This window comes from Emys orbicularis, chromosome 5 (assembly GCF_028017835.1).
Source record: "Emys orbicularis isolate rEmyOrb1 chromosome 5, rEmyOrb1.hap1, whole genome shotgun sequence".
In the NCBI taxonomy this organism is placed as follows: domain Eukaryota; kingdom Metazoa; phylum Chordata; order Testudines; family Emydidae; genus Emys; species Emys orbicularis.
The window spans coordinates 20364479-20384992 of record NC_088687.1 but is presented as its reverse complement, the minus strand read 5'-3'; the positions used below and the strand labels follow the sequence as shown (position 1 = coordinate 20384992).

The 20514-nt window shown below is 42.9% G+C and overlaps 1 protein-coding gene across 1 annotated transcript in view; it reads right to left on the bottom strand.

Annotated features, from left to right (window-relative positions):
• UNC5C (unc-5 netrin receptor C) overlaps window positions 1-20514 on the bottom strand; it is a 363016-nt gene that overhangs the window by 70656 nt on the left and 271846 nt on the right. The window contains exons 5-6 of the mRNA XM_065404905.1: window positions 3474-3654; window positions 1615-1782 (exon numbers count right to left, since the gene is read on the bottom strand). Coding sequence (XP_065260977.1) covers window positions 1615-1782; window positions 3474-3654 — 349 coding nt within the window. The remainder of the gene's footprint in view (window positions 1-1614; window positions 1783-3473; window positions 3655-20514) is intronic.

The following is a 20514-nucleotide window of genomic DNA, read 5'->3' as shown; positions in this document are numbered from 1 at the left end:
TTTCAGTTAATACTTGTATGGGTTGGATCCCAACAGCTTATCGAGATGTTTAAGGCTTTCTGTCCCAGTAACAAGAACTGAGCCACTGAGTCACATAAAGAACTGACTTCAGGAAAAGAGTCAGTCAGCAGTTGTCTTGTGGAATTTATAGCTTTGGTAGAAGAACTAATTCTGGATTGAAATTTGTCCCCGAGTACTCGTTCCTTCTCTCTTCTCCTCTCTTTTTTGAAATGGAAACAAAAAGAGGTTTCTCCATGGCTAAATTGTTTAAAAAGAAAAAAACCCAAAAGCCCAGAAATTTATGCTTTTTGGCACTTATGTACAACAAAGGATTAAATTTGGCAAGAAATTATTCGGTGTTATGAAATCATCACTTTTCATATTCAGAGAAATGACTAAAGCCACTGAAATATTTCATTTGAAAAAGGGGCTACTAGGCATAATCAGCAAAACTGTCAAGAATACGTACTCTGCACATGCAGTTTATTGCCTGTGCTACAATCTGTAGTTATAAGCTAGTTGGTCATGTATTTAAACGGACATTGTGAAGATAAAAACCATGGCCAAGATTTTAAAATAACGGGTGCCTGAAGGTAGGCTCCTACATCCACAATTAGGTACCTACATTAATGGACTAAAATGGGATTTTGACAAGTGCTCAATATTAATCTGACCCTGCTCCCACTGAAGTCAATACAATAATGCCCATTGATTTCAATGGGAGAAGAGTTAGGCCAATGCTGGGGCCCAAAAGTGCTGACTTTAATAGCTGGATCTACTAAATATTCGGACTAAAGAGGCTCAGCTCAGTGCCCAGAATTTGAAATGACCTTCCATTTCTCTGAGTTTCACCCATCACTAAGAGCCAGATTTTGATGCTCCTTACCTGTGCTGAGTAGTACCTTATTTCAACAGTAGTGCCATTGATTTCAATGCATAGGAAAGTGCTACTCAACACGAGTGAGGGATAGCAGAGTTTGTCTCTCTAAAAGCCACCCAGAGCCCTTAAGCAGTGTTGAATTAAATGATAAAGTATACATTTCATGTTTTAATTTTCTGGCTTTTGATGCAATTTAAAATTATTTTAATGTGTGAATGAGTGGATATTTTTGGTGTGAATGTTCTTGTCTTTGTTGACAGGCAAATATGTATGTCAAGTTTAACATCCATAATCCAGATGTTTCAAATGCTCTACTCATCTTTACAGTGTAAACTGAGAAATCGGTATGCACAGAAACGGATGTTACAAATCTGTTTGGTCAAAATAATATTCTGTACTTAAATTGTAGTTTATTTCCACAGCTTTCAACAGATCAAGAGCTTTAGCTCTTAAGATTTGAAGCTGTAAATGTTACTCAAATCCCTTGAATTACAGGGACTGAGATGATGGTGCAAGCTTTGTGAAATAGTGGGATTTAATCCACTGTGGTTTGATCTACTCTGTGCACAATGTTTTATCTATTTATGTAACACAATTTAGTATTCATTCACTGAAATGCTGGATTTACCAGTAAAATAAAAGGAGTGTTTATGATTAATAGTTACTTCCTAAAATACTTGACGTTGGAAAAAACTAGATAATCACATCTGGGCTGTGGGTCTTTCATACTGTACCTGGACACAGGGTGGTGCAAGTTATTTTTTGGACACTTTGGCCCTCACAAAAGGCACCACCATTGAGTGGGGCAGGGTTGGTGCAGGTCCTTGTGCGCTTCTGATAGCCTCTTCCACAGCGACCATTACACACTGACCACTCAGTCCAGGTAGACCAGCCGCCATTGACTGAAAGGTGACAGGTGACAAAGAGCATTAAATAAACACAAATCCCCCTTTTTTAACCACTGTCTTTGTCAAAGTCCAAGAAATACCATTGCAATACTCCTTCCTGTAGTATGGCTACTGTGGATTTTAAATGGCCCTTCTCTTCATATAGACCCAATATGATCCAGCAATGAGCATTGATTTATCTTTCTATAATTGCAATCACTGTAAGATCAAACAGTGCATCTTGAACTCTGTAAGCCAAAATATATGCATCCTGAAAGCTGCATTGTATTTCACAGCAAGATAATCCAGTGTGTATAGTGGCTGTACGATAACTAGCATACAGATGTACCCGTCATCTATGGTCCTCTCTTTTGGGATGTGGTCTATCAGAAATTAAACACATTACTTTCCTCTCTTCACAGCAACAGTTCACAGAATGCTAAGGCAAGGGTATCCCTTGTTCACCAGTCCCAATGAGAGCCTTGCCTACAGAAGATGAGGAGTCCATATGACAGGTACTCCACCTATTGGGCTGCTCAGAGTGAACTCACCAGTTATATTGTTCGTCCGTGATTTTAGGAAGATGGTTACTGCTTACCCTTTCTGTTATGAACCTCGATATGTGACACTCGTGGAGAACAAGATGGGCAGGGACCAGTACTGCCCCATACTGTGTAGCCATAATAACAAGCATTTAAACTGCTCAATTTTCCTAACCCCTCAATTTTGTAGTATTACCAGTCACACCACAGGTCTAAAATATCCCTGGGAGTGAGATAGGGTGACCAGATGTCCCGATTTTATAGGAACAGTCCCAATATTTGGGGATTTGTCTTATATAGGCGCCTATTACGCCCTACCCTCAGTCCCGATTTTTCACACTTGCTGTCTGGTCCCCCTAGAGGGAGAACACAGACGATGGCTGCTCCCCATTGTGGGTCTCCTGATTGTGCCCCCACCTGCATGGCCCATTCTCAATAAGTGTTTCAGCAACAGTTTAAATTACGCTTTTAGAAAGTCTAACTGTGTGTTTGGAAAAATTTGTGTATGGTGAAATTTGTCCCATGTCTATCCATTAAAGTATTCACCACAATCACAACACAGAATGCTTGTGCCGTGTCCCTCCTCTGCATCACAAATGCTGCTAATCAACTCCATTCCGCTAGTTTGCTACAGAACGGAACTAAAAAGCCCTCACTGTAACTTTAGGGATGCAATTGCTTACAATTAAGCATAACTGCTACCCTGGCTATGAAGTGAATGAATGCTCAGGGTAATCATAGGGATTTTTTTTCCATTCGTCTGTCCTGTAATTAAATTGATTGTAATGAACAAAATGAGCTGGTGTATCATTAGAGCAGCTTCTATCCCTGTGGATACATTCTGCCTCAAAAATACCAAGAGCAATAACTTCATGGAAGGCAGACCTAGCTTTCTGCTCAGGCTATTTTATGGGGGCAGAGCGGACGTGGATGTAGAGTAAGGGAATGAGGAGACAGGGCCATCACACTTCGTCTGGATGAGGGCCACATTGGCAGCCTGGCCATGCTAATTAAGATAGCGCATTACAATCAGGAACTTGTAATTTCCACAGACCTCACTTCTGCATCAAAGATGGTGGCAGCTGCATCACAGAACTACACAGACCACTTCTGCACATAGATCAAAGTGCAGCCTGTAGGTCAGAAGGACAATGCCTCGCTTACCATAGACAATTACAGTGGCAGTAGTGCTTTTCCTCTTGGCGACGATGTTTTTGGCGACACAGGTGTAATTAGCTGTGTCAGAAAGACGTGCCTGCTTGATGATCAGGTTGTGATCAATGGTGATGTAAAAATTCCGATCTTCGACGGGATCAATCACCTCTTCATTTTTCAACCACTCCACCTAAAAGTTTACAAGAGACACAGTAAGATTATCAGTCATCACCATGCCAATCCGCAGAGGCTTTAACCTCTGGATGTGTGCAATATTCGATTATTTTGCTCCTGCCAGAAACTGCTGTAAACCAAAGTACACTACAAAGGACTCATCTGCTGAATGTTGCCTATTCTGCCAATATCACATTGTACTGAAATGAGAAGGTAGCCATCATGGAGTACAGTGTTCATTTCTTCCCCTATCTCACAGCTGCTTCTGCCTTCAAAATGTTCAATGATTTTTTCCAAAGGCTGCCCCTGTTGTACATAACCAAATAGTTAGTGTAGACTTTCAATATCTGATGGACAGTGTGAGGGACATAGATGTTGACTTTTCTTTAAAACCTTGTCTAAAATTGGGGATTTAAGGGAAAAAATCTCCCACTGGTGCACTAGCAAGCACCCTAATGTAATTATTTTTTTAGTTAAACCCTTTTATCTGTCTTATCGGTTAGACTGTAAGCTCTTCGGGGCAGGGATAGCCTTGTCTGTGCCTGAAGAGTGCCTAGCAGAATGGGGCTCGGAGCTCAGTTGTGGTTCATGGGTGAAACTGTAATAAAAATAATGATAATCAAACACCCCAAATGTGAGGTAAATTATATATTTTCTTTGTGTAGCAATCAGGATAAACTAAAAGAGGGGCAGTTACCAGGGAACTGGGGAATACTGAAGAATAGAAGATTGCTTATTTTTCTGCTTTATGTAAAGTATATTTTCAAAAAATATTTCTGTTAATAACATACGATTTCATAGGTTACACAGAAAACTATTTGTAAATGTAATTTTTATCCAGACACATTCCTTTTACTACTCTCCTAAAGAAACACCCCATTATCCCACAGCTGACGGCTGTGAGCCACTCTAGCATAAGCTGGCTGAACATTCAGTGGCTTGTTTACATTTGAACTAAGAGTGCTCTAGAGGAAGGGACGGGGGCCCTGGATGGATCAAAGCAGTGCCTTCACATCACTAGATCATTTCAGCTTGTGCCCAGGATTTAATTAAAGGAAGAAAAACAAAAACAAAAATCAACCCACTGGAACTAAAAGGTGCTAACTACCAACACAGGCCTGATTTGTACTGACAGACCACTACTTTTTCAAAGATATTTGAACAACTGCCCAACCATCAATAAGACTGGAAACCAACAAAGAGCCCTCCTCCATATGATAGACAGACAGACCACTGTGACCAGTGGCCTGAGTTACTAGGGCCCCTCCTAGTTTTAGTCACATAGGGCTCAATTCATTCCTGCGTAGATCTGGTCAAATACTGCAAAACAGAGTGTTTGTGCATATGTTTGAATTCTGATTGACCACCTTCATTCACTTTTCTATTCCATGGGTGCAAACATCTGCACAAGCAGGTTTTTGGCCTCACTAATGGAGGCATCTTTGGGTTGTTTGTGCGAATACCCAGATTCAGGTGAACGTGCCTATTCATATGCAAACAACCATATATGCTATTCATCAATTGTTATTCTCGATATTAGAAAGCTTCAGCCATCTAGTCATAGAGCAAAAGCAATACCATGTGATTTATGTGGCCAATCACCACAAACAGCATATGGTGAAATGGACCAGTCACCAATAAGCTGTAAGCGATCTTCATTCATTTCAACTGTCTAACATTCACTAGTAGCAAATATACGTGTGTAAATATCAACATTTGTTTGCAAATCTTTTGCAAACAGAATAGAGGGATAAATTCTAGGTTCAATCCGTGGAACATTTAGGTTCAGTCTGTGGAACCAAGAGTGGGGCAAAGTCTGAATGGAGTGAGGCTCACCGATACAAAAACCAGGGGATCACAAAAGTGACAAAGTGGGAGGGTGTATGGCTAGTGGGTCCAACGGGAAACCTGATTAAGCTCATCTCCAAGGTGCCTCTGCCAGCAGGCCTCTTCTGCAATCCCAGACAGAATTTAAAGTTTTTGAACCCTTTGTGGAGGGCAGGAGTATCCACTCTTTTTTCAGGTTATGAACCCTGTGGTGCAGAGGGATGGTAAAACCTTTGGAATGTGATATAAGAAAAAAGGTTTAGTTGGAAAATATATGTAGAGTCTAACATATACTAAAACTCTCACTATTCAAAGTGTGTATGATGGGAGGGGCAGGCCAACCTGCCTTCCCATGGACATTCCACTGCATTAAATAGGAGAGCAGAGGGAGGGTTGGGAGAAACGTAATGGAGAGCTGCTGTAACTCTTATGCTCCTGTGCAAATATGCCACTGTACCTGCAGGCCCCTGACTAAGACCTCTAACTATGAATACTTTGATTGTATCTACCTGAAATGACTAAGAGAGAGAGCGTGCACTCCTCCTCATCCTCCAGATTTCTTGGTGAAAAGTTGCTTTAAATATATTGTTATTTATATAAACACTTCCAGCAAATAGGTTCAGATCACAACTCACTTTAGAGCTGCAGGTTTTTCACTGCTTTGTTTTATTCTGGTTGAATAAATATGTATGTGGGTGTGTCCACTCAGATAATATACATCATTGTTTAGAGTTTCATACATTTTATTATTCAAAAATGTAATTTAATTAATAAAGTTCCCCTGATTCATTCCCATTTAGCAATTTTTCTTTTTTCCATATACAGGACAATCTTCTTCTGCCAGTCAGACCATGTCATATTGTCATTCACTGGCTTCTTCTTGCCTCCACATAAAGTTCAAAACTTCCAAGGCTCTGTAACGGCTGACTCTCTTACAACTCCATCTTCACTTCAGCCACATTTTCTCTCCTTTTTACATTCCTCACCTCTCCTCTAACTGCTCCCTTTTCTGTTTTTCCACTTTCCCATTTAAACCTCCTCTTACACCAACCTATACTCTTGAAACAGCCTCACACTCCCTCTTTCAAAAGCCTTCTTCAAAGCTAGTTCTTTTACAAATCTTCTGTGCTTATCTCTGCACCAACAATAGCACCTTGACTTTTTGGCAAGGAATCTAGACCATTCTTCAGTATCTAATTTGTACTTTGTAACAGAATCGTCTGGGTTAGAGTTGGTTAAAAAATTTCTGTCTAAACCTTTTTTTCAAAGAAAAATGAAAATTGTGTGGAACTTTTCCCTATTGGTTGTAATTTTTCATTTTCAGTGAAATTTATTGAAATTTTTTCAATGGGGGAATAAAACACTATCACTCTTTAAATCCCCCATCCTTTTTTTCCCCCTGAGTGTCTGTGTAAAAAGTGAGAGTTATTTCCCCCCCACCAAACCTAAATACAAATGTTGTATGGATAAATAAATAAAAGCAATTGTTATGGAAAATTTCAAACAAAATGAAAATTTTTCATTGCTTTTAAACAATGTTATGAAATATACTTCGTTTTTTCAGCTTGTTCCAGTCTGAATATTACATCATAAGCTGTTTGGGGCTGGGACCGAAATCACTGGATCCTCTTATACAGTGCTCTATAATTAAATAATTGTAATTTCACTATAAATAGGGAAGTTAAATGGACCACAAGTCTTCAAGATGAAAAATGTATATAGCAATGGCCTTAGAAGTGTGTGTGTGTGTGTGTGTGTGTGTATATATATATTCTATTTTGCTTCAAACTTTCCCTTAAGTTATTATAATTGTCCTAGTCCCATATATTACACAGTACAAGCAGGGGTATTGTACTGTCCTCACAGTAAGTATGAAGAATCTTAGCTCCCCAGCTGCAATGGTGCAGAGTAACAGACTTGGGTACATTCTTTCAAGTCAAAAGATGCATTAACTCCATAGAGTCGCTTCTCTATCTATCTCCAGTCAATATTTTAGAAAACAGCACACTGTTTTGTTAGTAACAGTTTTATTAACAAGAGCTAGTGATTCCCAACCCAATTGCAAGGCTGTTAGTTTGAATGTGTTTGATTGCCTCTGTTTATTTGTTTCCAAAGGAAGACCCAGTAATGCATACAAAGATCCTATCCTGCAGTGGGCTTGATTTAAAGTGCCAATCTTCCAGAGCATTTAAAAATTCTGGTGATGCAAAAAGTGCTGGAGAAATGGAAAAGAGAGATACAGAGAGCGAGAGAGAGAGTGTGTGTAAAAAAGATAGAGAGAGGCACAACATTTTGGAAACCATTCTGTCAACAGCATTCACGTTTTATTTTCCATGGAAGATCTAAGCTTTTCTCAATAATCTGCATTTCCTTGGCAAGAAGCCTAAAATTGTTTCCCTCCCCCCCTCATTTCTTCCTTGGTGTTCAGCCAAATTGAGTCCTAACAGGAATCAAGTATAATCAAGACGGACAGCTTCCCATTCAGTCAGTGGCAATGTTTGTTCCCTGCATCACCCACCGGTCAAAGCTGCATGCATCTAGATTGAGAAACAAGCCCAAAGCTCACTTCTCTGCACTCTTCCTTTTAGACATCAGCTTAACCTCTGTATCCCACACAGACAAGTGTGGTCTTTCTGCTTTTTTAATATGTATTTCTGTGATACCAATACAGGATTGCAAAGCTGAGATTCTACAAAACGCTACCTATGTTAAAGAAACGAATCACTTATTGCTCCTCTTTCTGTGGTCTGCATACTGAGGACCTGCTTCTGCTCTGACTGAAGTCAATGGCAAAATTCCCATTGATTTCTGTAGGAACAGGACTGGGCCTGGATTCATTACAAAATAGTTTTGGTTTTCATGTGCAGATCAGTGTTCCTGGTCATGAAAGCATTCTTCCCCCAATACCAAAACAGTAATTAATTACATAAATCAACTTAGGGGAGTCTTACAGCTGCTCACAAAACTGTACAAATCTTTATTCAGTCTGGACCTCTGATGAGACAATTCTGATTTGACTAAATCAGAGCAGTCAGAGATAAATCCCCTTTAGTTGCTGCAAAACATAAGATCACATGAGAACAGGACTGCCATACCAGAACAAACCAAAGGTGTCTCTGTCTAGTTCTGTATACAGCCTCTGGCTCTTCCCCAAATTTCTCAAAGGAAAAAACCCTCTTCACATAATGCCGCAGCAAAATTTACTCCATGTATAACATGTAACGTGCAAAGCAGAAAGGATTTCTTAGTCTCTGTTACACTGAGTCAAAGTCTGAAAAATATAGTTTACCAAAAGCCTCAGCTGCCATGTCCCTGTTGCAGCACCACTGCTGATTAACTTGTGTGTGTCTAAACTAGGGTTACCATACGTCCGGTTTTTCCCGGACACGTCCGGCTTTTCGGCAATCAACCCCCCGTCCGGGGGGAATTGCCAAAAAGCCGAACATGTCCGGGAAAAATGCCGGCCGGGCACTTCCCCTCCCGCGGCTGCTCTGCTCCTCCCCTGACTCTTCGGCTCTGTTTAAGAGCCGAGCCGCCCGGGCGTTATGGGCTTCAGGCAGCCCCCTTGCCTCCAGACCCCAGCCGGGCACTTCCCCTCCTGGGCTCCGGCGGCGCAGGGTCCGGAGGCATGGGGGCTGCCCGAAGCCGGTAGCGCTCAGGCAGCTCGGCTCTTAAACAGAGCCGAAGAGTCAGGGGAGGAGCAGAGCCTCCGGCCGCGGCGGCTCTACTCCTCCCCGACTCTTCGGCTCTGTTTAAGAGCCGAGCACTACGAGCTTCGGGCAGCCCCCATGCCTCCAGATCCTGCGCCGCCGGAGCCCGGGAGGGGAAGTGCCCGGCCGGGGGCGCAGGGTCCGGAGGCATGGGGGCTGCCCGAAGCCCGAGCGCTACTGGCTTCACGGTTTGCCGGGCAGCCTCCAGACCCTGCGCCCCCGGCTGGGCGCTTCCCCTCCCGGGCTCCGCTGCGCTGGGGAAGTGCCGGCCGGGGGCGCAGGGTCTGGGGGCTGCCCGGCAAACCGTGAAGCCGGTAGTGCTCGGGCAGCCCTTTTCGCGTGGGAGGGAGGAGGGGGCGGGGTTGGGGCGGGGAAGGGGCGGAGTTGGGGTGGGGCTGGGGGTGGGAAATGGGCGGGGCCAGGGCCCCATGGAGGGTCCTCTTTTTTTATTTGTTAAATATGGTAACCCTAGTCTAAACACAGTGTCCTTTCTAATCTTCCTGCCTTACTCATTATGGGATGCTACAATCCACTGTTTGTGACATCATAATTACATCAATGGAAGTGAAGTATCATGTCACCAACACCAGATTATCATCCTCACTGAAGGAAATGATCAGAGGATGGCTGGTTAGACAAGAGGTATAAGTTATATTTACACACACATTTTAGTAATCAGCAAAAAGTAATGTGAAAGCCAAAAAGCACATGATTCCAATAATAATTAGCACATCTTGTGTTTTCTTGTTCAACACCATGTACAAATGTTAGCTAATTAAAAACTTATTATAACATTTAAATAAGGTTTTGGTTACCACACATTTTTACTTACTAATGGCCTAATTTTTCCAGAGTTGCTGAGCAGCTGCCACTGACTTCTGTGTTCAGCATCTCTGAAAATCAGGCGTGCGTGCGTGTGTGTTATCATCAGAGGTAAACAGAATTTATGAGAACACAACTTATTTTCTCATGTAAGCAGTAATTGAGCAACTGCCAAATACACAAGGTAAGAGAATAGAGCAGAGTTGAGACAGTATAAAGTATAGGTGACAGCAATTATTCATACTGTTATTGTTGAGTCTGAACTTTTGATGAGCTTAAACTTAACCCAGACTTGATGTCTCTGTCTGAAACTTTTAATCAAAGCTCTGACCTGCTAACTACTCATGACACCCCCCCTCCCCTTAAGTAGCCATCTCCCCTTTTGTCTTTTTAAGTTTACATTTTAACCTGTTTTATCCTGTAGAATCTTGATTGATTATGCATGACCATTATGATCTGTTAATCACTTTGTTTACTTCTGTGTATAAATATTGATGCTCACCCCTAATAAATTTGCCACACTTACTCCGAAGCTTTTTAAGCTAAGGATAGTGTGAGCCCGTTGATCAACGAATTGGTGTCTGGTCTCTGACAGATTGTGAGCCCCATACCAACTCCGCACGAACTCGGGTGCTGGAGAGGTGAGTAAGGACTTGCTTTTTACCTAACATTATTATACAGGTTTTATCAATTATTTGATTTGTAAATCATGTCATCCCACCCATCTTTCCTCAAGGAGTTAGGCTGTTAACCTAATACATGCAGAAAGTCATCCAATTTCTCTAATTTTATTCTGGTGATCCACATTTCTAAAGTGAGTATTTGTTTTGCAATTCTGCTGATGAAGTACATTTACCGGCAGTAGTCACAGGGACCCTAAATAGATTTCTGGCTGTTAAAAATTCAGTAAATTAGAGAATGTCTCTAGCACTATTAATAATAAACATTTGAGTATTTTTATATATAAATAAAATTAGGCCACTAGTAACTAAATGTGTGTGTGAACCAAAACCTCATATAAAAATAATATATATAAACCTTTGTGTATGTGTGGAAGTATCACTGAAAGCAATCAATCCAATCAGTCAAATAACTTTAACTTCAATTTTCTGTCATCAAACCAGAAATCCTTCAATCTGGGACATAACCATCACAAACAGTAGACATTTTCCCATGTGGAGATAATATCAAAGGAAAATTTCAGTGATATATAACTCAATATTCTTCCACATTAGCCTTACAAAGGAAAGGAGACTGTGAATTCCACAACAATTCACTCTGAGTTTGTAAGCTCCTTGGGGCAAGTACTGTCATTTGCTATATGTTTGTACAGTGCGTAGCACAACAAGAACCTGGCCTGTTTGAGGCCTCTAGGCGCTAAAGTAAGATAAAATGTTAGCTAATAATAAGAAATGCTGAAAGAAATGCTGTAGTACAAAGAACACATAAAGGTCTCCTGATTTTGACTATGACTCCTTATGTTCTTTGGATTTAATTTTCAGACCAGTGAGCACCATGACTGCCACCAACTCTATTTTATCTGTGTGCACTGTGTTGCTTCCAAACCTGTCATGACACCGTGCTGTCACAGTGACTGGCTGAGGAAACACGCAATCTGAAGGTGGCAGTCATTTAGAGCAATGCACCTTGCAGCTTATTCTTTCTCATTCTACTCCCTGGTGAGAGACAGATGCATTATCTCTAATTATTCACTGATTGGTATCGGGAGATACATTAACATAATTGGCACATTTGTTCTAATTAACAGAGGGAATCTGCCACATGCCACCCAACATGATATGTGAGACCATCAGCAAGAAAAACCCACAATAATCACAATGGCTATATCTCCATGCTCTAATCAGGATGTTTTGAGCAGTGGATTAAAATAATGCAACACACATGGAAATGAGAGCATACAAAGTAGTGCAAGATTTCAGTGCAGACTACAAGAGTAGAGAGTACATTAATCAAACAAGTGATTATATAAATGGGAAAAGCTATTATAGGAGCCAATTACTGATACAAACTCAGCCATGCCAAGCTACTAGCATTATCTAGAGGCTGAAACGCCTTGGCAAGCTTTTCTGACTGGTTTAAAAACTGCTAGAGGTGGAAGCATAATGACAGAAGATAAGAGATGGAAAAGGCACGTACGGTCATCTAGATCCTCTGCCCTTGCCAATGCAGGATTGTTCCTTACAATTCTCTCTCTTGTAATGGTGGCAGCTGAAACAGCATTTTATTGTATTTTTTAAGTCTGCACTGGGTCTGGATCCTGTCAGGTGCTGAGCACCCACAAATATCGCTGAAGACATTAGCCCAAATCTTGATGTCATTAATTTAGTTCTTACTTAAGCAAAACTCATTGATTTCCAGGAACAAAATTCAAGGACTGCAAGATTTGGCCTCCTGACTTCAACGAGAGATTTGCTTGACTAAAAACAGAGTCAGAACCAGAGGATTTGGCACCACTGGAGTGCTGGCTGCTCAGCCCCTAACAGGAACTACTGAACATTTTCCAACCGACTGCCTTAACCGTGTCAAGTATCAGGGGGCAGCCGTGTTAGTCTGAGATTTTTTACCCATGAAAGCTTATGCCCAAATAAATTTGTTAGTCTTTAAGGTGTCACCGGACTCCTTGTTGTTTTTGCCTTAACCGTGCAATTTCTTGCTAGTATTTGGGTTCCCTTATTATGCAGTCATATAGACAGAATAAAATTATATTGCTCTCCTGAACAGTATCTCTACTGAACTTGTATTTCTTCCAACACTCATATTTTAATCACAGTTCTACGCATTCTTACCAGAACCTTTGGTCTGGGAAAGTAGGGTATGCATGAGTTACTACAACAGTCAGACCATAGAGAGACTTAGCTTGTACCATAAAGACATTAATCACAAATGTATGTCTGCTGATTAAAACAAAAAATATATACGCTGGTGAAATAAACTACCAGTCTGTACAGAGCATGAGACATCCAAGTGAGAAACTCGGACCCACAGAGATTCCTGAGAGGTCACTGAGCTAACAAATATTCTAGTTATCTTGAGAGTTGAATGCCTCTTTGAAGACTACTGTTATTTGATGTTTGGATTTGGTTTCAAATGCACACTTTCATCCTACCAACTGCTCGCTAAATAGGATGCTGTGTTCTTTGCATGCTAGTGACAGGAAATGGATTTCTACACTTTTTTTTTTTTAAAGGTGGTCTCCAAAGAGGCTGAAATTACAACTATGAGTGACTGCAAAACACATACCGGGAATAAGACAGCGAGCGCAAACCACAGTGACATTTTATTCAGTTGTCGTTATTTCTGCTTCTATTGCCAATAAGGGGGATTGTTTTCCTGCTGTGGAAACACTTCCTTAATTGCACATATGTCCAGCTCACTGCTTGAGTACTAAGATCTATACAGAGTGTGCTGTAGAAGCGATATAAATTCTAGCTGTTTTTGAGAATGTTACAACTTTGCTTTAAGTACTACATGGAGGTGAACTTTTATTAAAAAAAGCCTCACAGCTGAAGATGGACTAGATGGCTCAGGTAATGGGATATGGAAAATTTCACTGTTAGGTTTATGGATTCAGTAGAAACTCAGAGTTCTGAACACCTCGGGAATGGAGGTTGTTCGTAACTCTGAAATGAACAAAGCGTTACAATTGTTCTTTCAAAAGTTTACAACTGAACATTGACTTAATGCAGCGCTGAAACTTTACTAAGCAGAAGAAAATTGCTGCTTTCCCTTTATTTTTTTAGTAGTTTCCATCTAACACAGTACTGTATTATATCTGTGCTTTTTGGGGGGGGTCTCTACTGCTGCCTGATTGCATACTTCCGTTTCTAAATGAGGTGTGTGGTTGACTGGTCAGTTCGTAACGCTGGTGTTCGTAACTCTGAGTTTATTCAGTTCATGACCATGTGGTTGCTGTTGGAGGGCCTGTGTTAAACTAATTGGCTGTTTCATTCCAGTTCCCAGTGGAGAAGGGTGTCCACAACTGATATTAGACACTGTGCTGCCACTTTTAGGATAAAAGTCAGCCATCACACAGGCATAAAGACTGAACTATCCTGTGGCCCATAAAAGGGGTCTCTCTGGAAATGGCTTGAGGCAGATTGTCAAGACAATGTGCAGAAAGTTTGCTCTGCTCCAGTCCATGCTGTAGATCGATAGAGGACTTCATTCTCCAGAGCTATGAGATGTCTTTCACCATCACTAAATGTAATGGGAAAGAAGAATCCTAGTGGTGGTTCTGATTTCTGAGGATGGCACTTGTTCCCTCGCCTCCCATTGTATTACAAACACCCCTCCCCCCGCAGTGACTGCAGTTATATGGGCTCCCTTTCCTTGTTTCATCCTATTTTTAAAGGCATCCATATTTGCTTTTTTAAGATTAAAAAAGGGCTGGACTAGGGTTGCCAGGCATATGGTTTTCGACCGGAATGCCCAGTCGAAAAGGGACCCTGGCAGCTCCTGACCGAGCTGCTAAAATTCCAGTTGGCCACAGTGGGGCTAAAGCAGGCTCCCTGCCTGGCTCCATGTAGCTCCCGAAAGCGGCGGCATGTCCCTTCAGCTCCTAGGCAGAGGGGCGGCCAGGGGGCTCTGTGCACTGCCCCTGCCCATAGGCGCCTCCCTGAGCGCAGGCTCCGCAGCTCCCACTGGCCTGGAACCATGGCCAATGGGAGCCGCGGGGCCAGCGCCTGCGGGTGGGGGCAGCGCGCAGAGCCCCCTGGCCGCCCCTCACCTAGGAGCGGGAGGGACATGCTGCCACTTCCTGGGAGCTGCGTGGACTTCCTCTGTCCCCATGAAATGCCGGGGCTGCCTGAGGTCAGCGCCGCCTGGGGCCCACACCTCCTCCTGCATCTCAACCCCCGCTGCAGCCCTGAGCCCCCTCCCGCACTCCGAAACCCTTGGCCCCAGTGCAGAGCCCCCTCCCGCACTCCAAATCTCTCATCCCCGGCCCCACCCCAGAGCCCGCACCCCCAGCCGGAGCCCTCACCCCCTCCCACACCCCAACCCCCTACCGCAGCCCGGAGCCCCCTCCCACACTCCAAACCCCTCAATCCCCAGCCAACCCTAAAGCCTGCACCCTCAGCCAGAGCCCTCACCCCATCCTGCTCCCCAACCCTCTGCCCCAGCCCGGAGCCCCCTCCCACACTCCGAACCTGTTGGCCCCAGTCCAGAGCCCCCTCCTCCATCCCAAATCCCTGGCCCCATCCCTGAGCCTGGACCCCCAGCCGGAGCCCTCACCCCCTCCCACACTCCAACCCCCCGCCCCAGCGAAAATGAGCAAGTGAGCAAGGGTGGGGGAGAGCAAGCGATGGAGGGAGGGGGGATGGAGTGAGCAGGGGCGGGGCCTTGGAGAAGGGAAAGGGCATGGGTGTGGCATCAGGGCAGGGGTGGGGCAAGGGTGTTCGGTTTTCTGCAATTAGAAAGTTGGCAACCCTAGGCTGGACAGCTCTAACAGCTGGCAAGAAAGGAGGAGGAGCCATTTTACCACAGATTGCCAGCAAGGGATCCATGGGCCACAGCTTGGGAACTTTGATGTTAGAACATGAAGTACTACCACTCACATCACCCAGTTTGAGCACAAAACCTGGAGAACGTACTGCCCCAGGAAGGAATCATGTAAAATACCGTGGCTAGATAACTTTGTGAATGCTACTGAAAGTTCCAGTTGTGCAGGCTACATTAATGGTAATCAGCTCATATACTTCAGAGACTAAGAGAACTATATCCTGCATCGATCAGGTGTTCTGGTCATTTTGCCAAAAGCAGAAAATGATGGACTAATCTTCTGGGGGAGCAAGGTAATCTGTCTCTAGGGTATGGAACCAGTCCCTGCAATGAAGAGCAATTTGAGGCAAGTCTGACTCATCAGTGCACTTGGAAATATTGCTAATAGCTGTTGTGTTTACATTCTCCTATGTTATAAATCTTCTAAACATATACATCAAAACCTGCTGTTATTAACTGGAGGCCATGAAGGAAAGTGGTGTCAGGCAGCTGTACTTTGAGACCCAGAGCCATCCTGGGCTGCACAGGGCACGGTAATAAGAGAGGAATGCATGGCGACATGCACCTCACTGCATCACAGTATTCACAGAGGGTATGTCTACATTGCAGCTGTGAGCCTCCCAGCCGGGGCAGACAGATTCGTGCTGGGAGGACTTGGGCTAGCACCCTAAAAATAGCAGGGTTGACATTCCGGCTTGGGCTCTCAAGCCTAGAGCACATTAGCTCAATCCCCACTAGTACGAACCTATCCCCTTACGTTGGGAGGCTTGCTCTCAGCTGCACGTAGACACACCCAGAGAGGCGAGAGGCCTGGCTGTTTCTCCAGACCAGCAGACCGTGCCCTATTGTGGTTGTGGAGCATTCACTGGATTATAACACTTTTTAAAGCTAGGGACAAATTCTTCCCACACTTACACCAACGCATCCCCACTGGCTACCAGTGGATTTGCACTGGTGTAAACGAGGGAGGACTTTAGCCTCGGGAGTGAATTCTGCATCTGCACTGCGGGCAAGGAAAAAGGTTGTCTATGCCCTTATCACCTATTAGTACAACTGAAAGTAGGAGCTAGGGAATTTGCAAATAGTCTGTGTTAGCATTTGGTAAGTAAAGGAAGATGGAGAGATGTGCCTCCTTACATGTCACAAATCAACTTGGCCACTTCCAGCCTCTTCCCTATTGATACCTGACCCACAGGTAATTCCATCATGCATCACAAGGGGCCACAAATGACAATGCCATTTCCCAGCTGATCCGCATTCATGGCCATCAACCCCGCTGTTCTCCTCTCTACAAGCTCACTTTCCTGCAGGGAATATAAAACACTGCTTGGATGACAATGAACTTGCATGGAAATGCATACACATGAAGTTCCAATTAAGGAATAACTGCAGCAAAACATAAGCTCTCTCATGAAACAAAGCAAACAGCAGTCATATTAATAATCAATTAGATGGAGCAGGCACCTGATGCTGCCTATTTGGAAAAGTCCCTAGTTGCCACCAGCCGAATAAAGTCTACACCACACTCATTTTGACTCAGCAAAACAACTCCTCCATTTGCCACTTGACTCCTTGATGGGTTTTTTTCTTCTCCTTCCTAATTAAACATGCAAAGATAGATAAATATAGTGCCAGTTTTTAAGCTCTGCTGGGTCACCAAGTTTGTATGCTATGCCCAATTATAATTAGAAAAGCAATTATCTCCTTGTTGAAGGTGCAGCAAATCACACGTTTCAATGCAAAACTTCATTTAGCTGCTTATGGCATATTAACTAATCTTACATCTCATTGATGTTTTGATCTATACCCTATTGCAAGGAGCTAATTTGATGGGGCTGCATGTCTCTGAGTATATTTCTCACTCACAATATGATACTGGCATCTTTCAAAGAACAAATTAAATGAGCAAAGGGATTAATTGCTAATAATTCTGCTGCGTTACCTTGGGAGAATCCCAGTATGTGCCCCTATCAAGAATGTGCTCCTTTCTTGGCTTTTCAGAGATGCCTGAAAGAGTCCACATGCCAAGAGGAGGCGGAATTAATGCTGAGGCTTCAGATGGAATCCAGAGGACTGGAACTGTCTGATCTTCAGAAGTGCTACACGCCTGCAGATCTCATTGACTTGACTGGAGTTCAGGGTTCTCAGCATCTCTGAAAATCAGGCCCCTAATGCCTAGTGATGGCCAAATGCAAATCTCAAAAAGCCTTATTTGTTTAAATAAGTATCCAACAGTTCAGATGCTCTTTATCTGATCATCTTTTATCTCGGTATAACCCAGTGTCTCAACTGAGGAAAGGTACGATAAAATGTGGCACAAATACAGAGCAATGGATTTTGCTGCTTCTTTTCTGATTCCTCTCCCAGGTGATTTCAATGGAGTTACAGCAGGAATGAATTTGCCTGCTTTAGTTATGTGCAGAAATCTCATAAGAATCTCGCTTATGGTATTTTAGCATTTCCACTGCTTGTATGGGGCACAGACAGGAAATAACCAACTCTTACCCAGACATGGCAGAACGCTTGACAGGTTTGGTGTGAGTTTGATTCTAAAATGTAACGTTCCCCATGTGGACTGGTTTCCCATCCTTACCGAAGCCCTAATGCACACAATTAAGCATTGCTTTGGAGGTGCTGCATTGCTTTGGAAACCTAGAAAGAGCCAGAACTGTTGTTTTTTGGTGTTATTTTTGCCATGTCACTGCTCATTTTCCCTACTGCGTCAGTTCTCCTTCTGCAACCTGCCAGAGTGCAGCTGGCACTACTGCTGTTCTTAGTTGGTGGTCAGGGTATACAGCCATACAGAAGTATCAGAGGGATAGCCGTGTTAGTCTGAATCTGTAAAAAGCAACAGAGGGTCCTGTGGCACCTTTAAGACTAACAGAAGTATTGGGAGCATAAGCTTTCGTGGGTAAGAACTTCACTTCTTCAGATGCAAGTCATAGAGAAGTTGATTTGATTTCTATAGTGACTGAACAAATCATCAGTTGCCTTTCCTGGTCCCCAGTGAGCAAGCAGGATGAATTTTGGTTTGACCTCAGACCTTCAGAGCATTGTGTTGTAACACACACGCTTGTATTTGGACCTTGGGCTTTTTAAGTGTCTATAGTTTCAATCTACTCTAATGCGCATGATGCCTTAGTGGAGCTGAAGCACTCGTAAGTGCTTTTTAAAAGCTTTGCTGCGTCATCTCTATCTTAGTCTTTCTTCCTCCCTGGGGGAGGGGGCAAGGGGCTGGGATAAAAACTGTGACATGGCTCAACCTACTAAAAACAAAAGGATCTGTCCTGCCATTGCTCCATAGGGGCTTGATGTGGTTAACTGCCATTTACCATGCTAGGAATTACATGTCTAAATCCTCTTTGCATTGACAGGGATATATTCGCTATCCTCCTAACAGTGGGTTATTTCCAGCACTTCCTAATACAAATTAAAACAAAGAGAAAAAAACAAAAGCAAAAATTTCAATGACCGGGTTATATGGTAATATCAATGTGAATTATGTTACCTGCAACATAGGATTTTTTTAAACTATTCACCATTTTGAAAGCTGGAAAAATGCAAGAAAATGTGGGTCACCGATTGGTCTGGATTGGACAGCATGGTAATCTGTCTCTAGGGCATAGAACCAGTCCCTGTAATGAGGAATAATTTGAAGTACTCTTGTCTGCCTCATCGAATCTGGAAACACTGCTAATAGCTGTTGTGTTTACATTACCCAGACAGACTTGGGATGTCAGGAATCAAAACATTCTTTCTATAATGTGAGAGAGCCTAACAGCTGATTGCCTGCCTTCCTGGAGTCCCTTCTTTCTCGGTTAACTATATCATCATATCAGAAAGTTCTCCGAACAAATAAATGAAGTCTTAAACAAAGAAAGCATTCATCTCTAAATTAAAATAATCATGTAATCCTTCAACCCACCAAGTTACCTTTCATCTTTCCATTTTTTAAATTTATCATACCAGCTTCAGCAAGTGCCAGTAATAAAGTGTCACATTAGGGTATTCCTATTCATTAGTGTTCAGGTCTTTGTTCTTTTAATAGCGTTGGAAAGAGTCTACAAAGAAGCTGCATTAGGCTGCTCTCCAATCTGGGTGTTTGATCTCCCTCCTGACTTCAAAAGTGAGAAGGGGAGGGGGGGGGGGGAAAGAAACATTAAGAATAGTTCTTTTGAATGTCAGACAGGGTATGGCTCCCGAGCCTGCCAAATGTTAATTGGTGTCTGCCCCGACCATGGTGCAAATAAGATTCACAGCCAATTAGCTTGCAGCCATGAATCTTTACTACTTAACAAAGTGAACTGTCTGTTAGAGAGTATGAAAAAGAGCAATTATTATATGGTCAGCTCACAGAGAATCTTTTCAGAGATCAGTTTCTTCACGGGAACCAGGGCATATTAGCCTTTAAAGCAGTTCAGTGGAAGGGGGATACATTTAATCTGATTTAAGAAAAAAACAATTAAAAAGGCTAATGCTTTTTCCATAATGTTTGTGACAGAGACGAGCGCCCCCTTTCTACTCATCATGCTAACTCATGCTGTTTGTCTCTCCTCCACGTAATCAGGCTTTCTGGGGTTTTTTTGACAGAAGAGATGAACTAGCTGTTAAGTCGCTGAGAGGTGCAGAGCTGTGTGTAACACTGCACACATACTAACTGCCACTCATGAGCAAGCTCAGCTCCCAGCGAAGGTAATGAAGTCCCCCACTATCCGAGAGCATCTGCGATATGACATGCCCTGTTATAAATACACTTGTCAAGGCACAACAGTAGGTTGGCAGGATGCTAAGAAGCAACAAAAGTTGATAAGTTCTTGAGGAAAGTCAACTGATTAATATCATGGCTGTCAGAGAGCTGGCTCGCCAGACTCAATCACTTCTTTGAGCTTTCGGGATCTTAAAGAGGAAAGAAAAAAAACTTACTGAAAAATGTGTGTGTGTGTGTGTGTGTGTGTAATCCACTATGTTAATTATTCCTTCTGTTGTTTGTCGACATT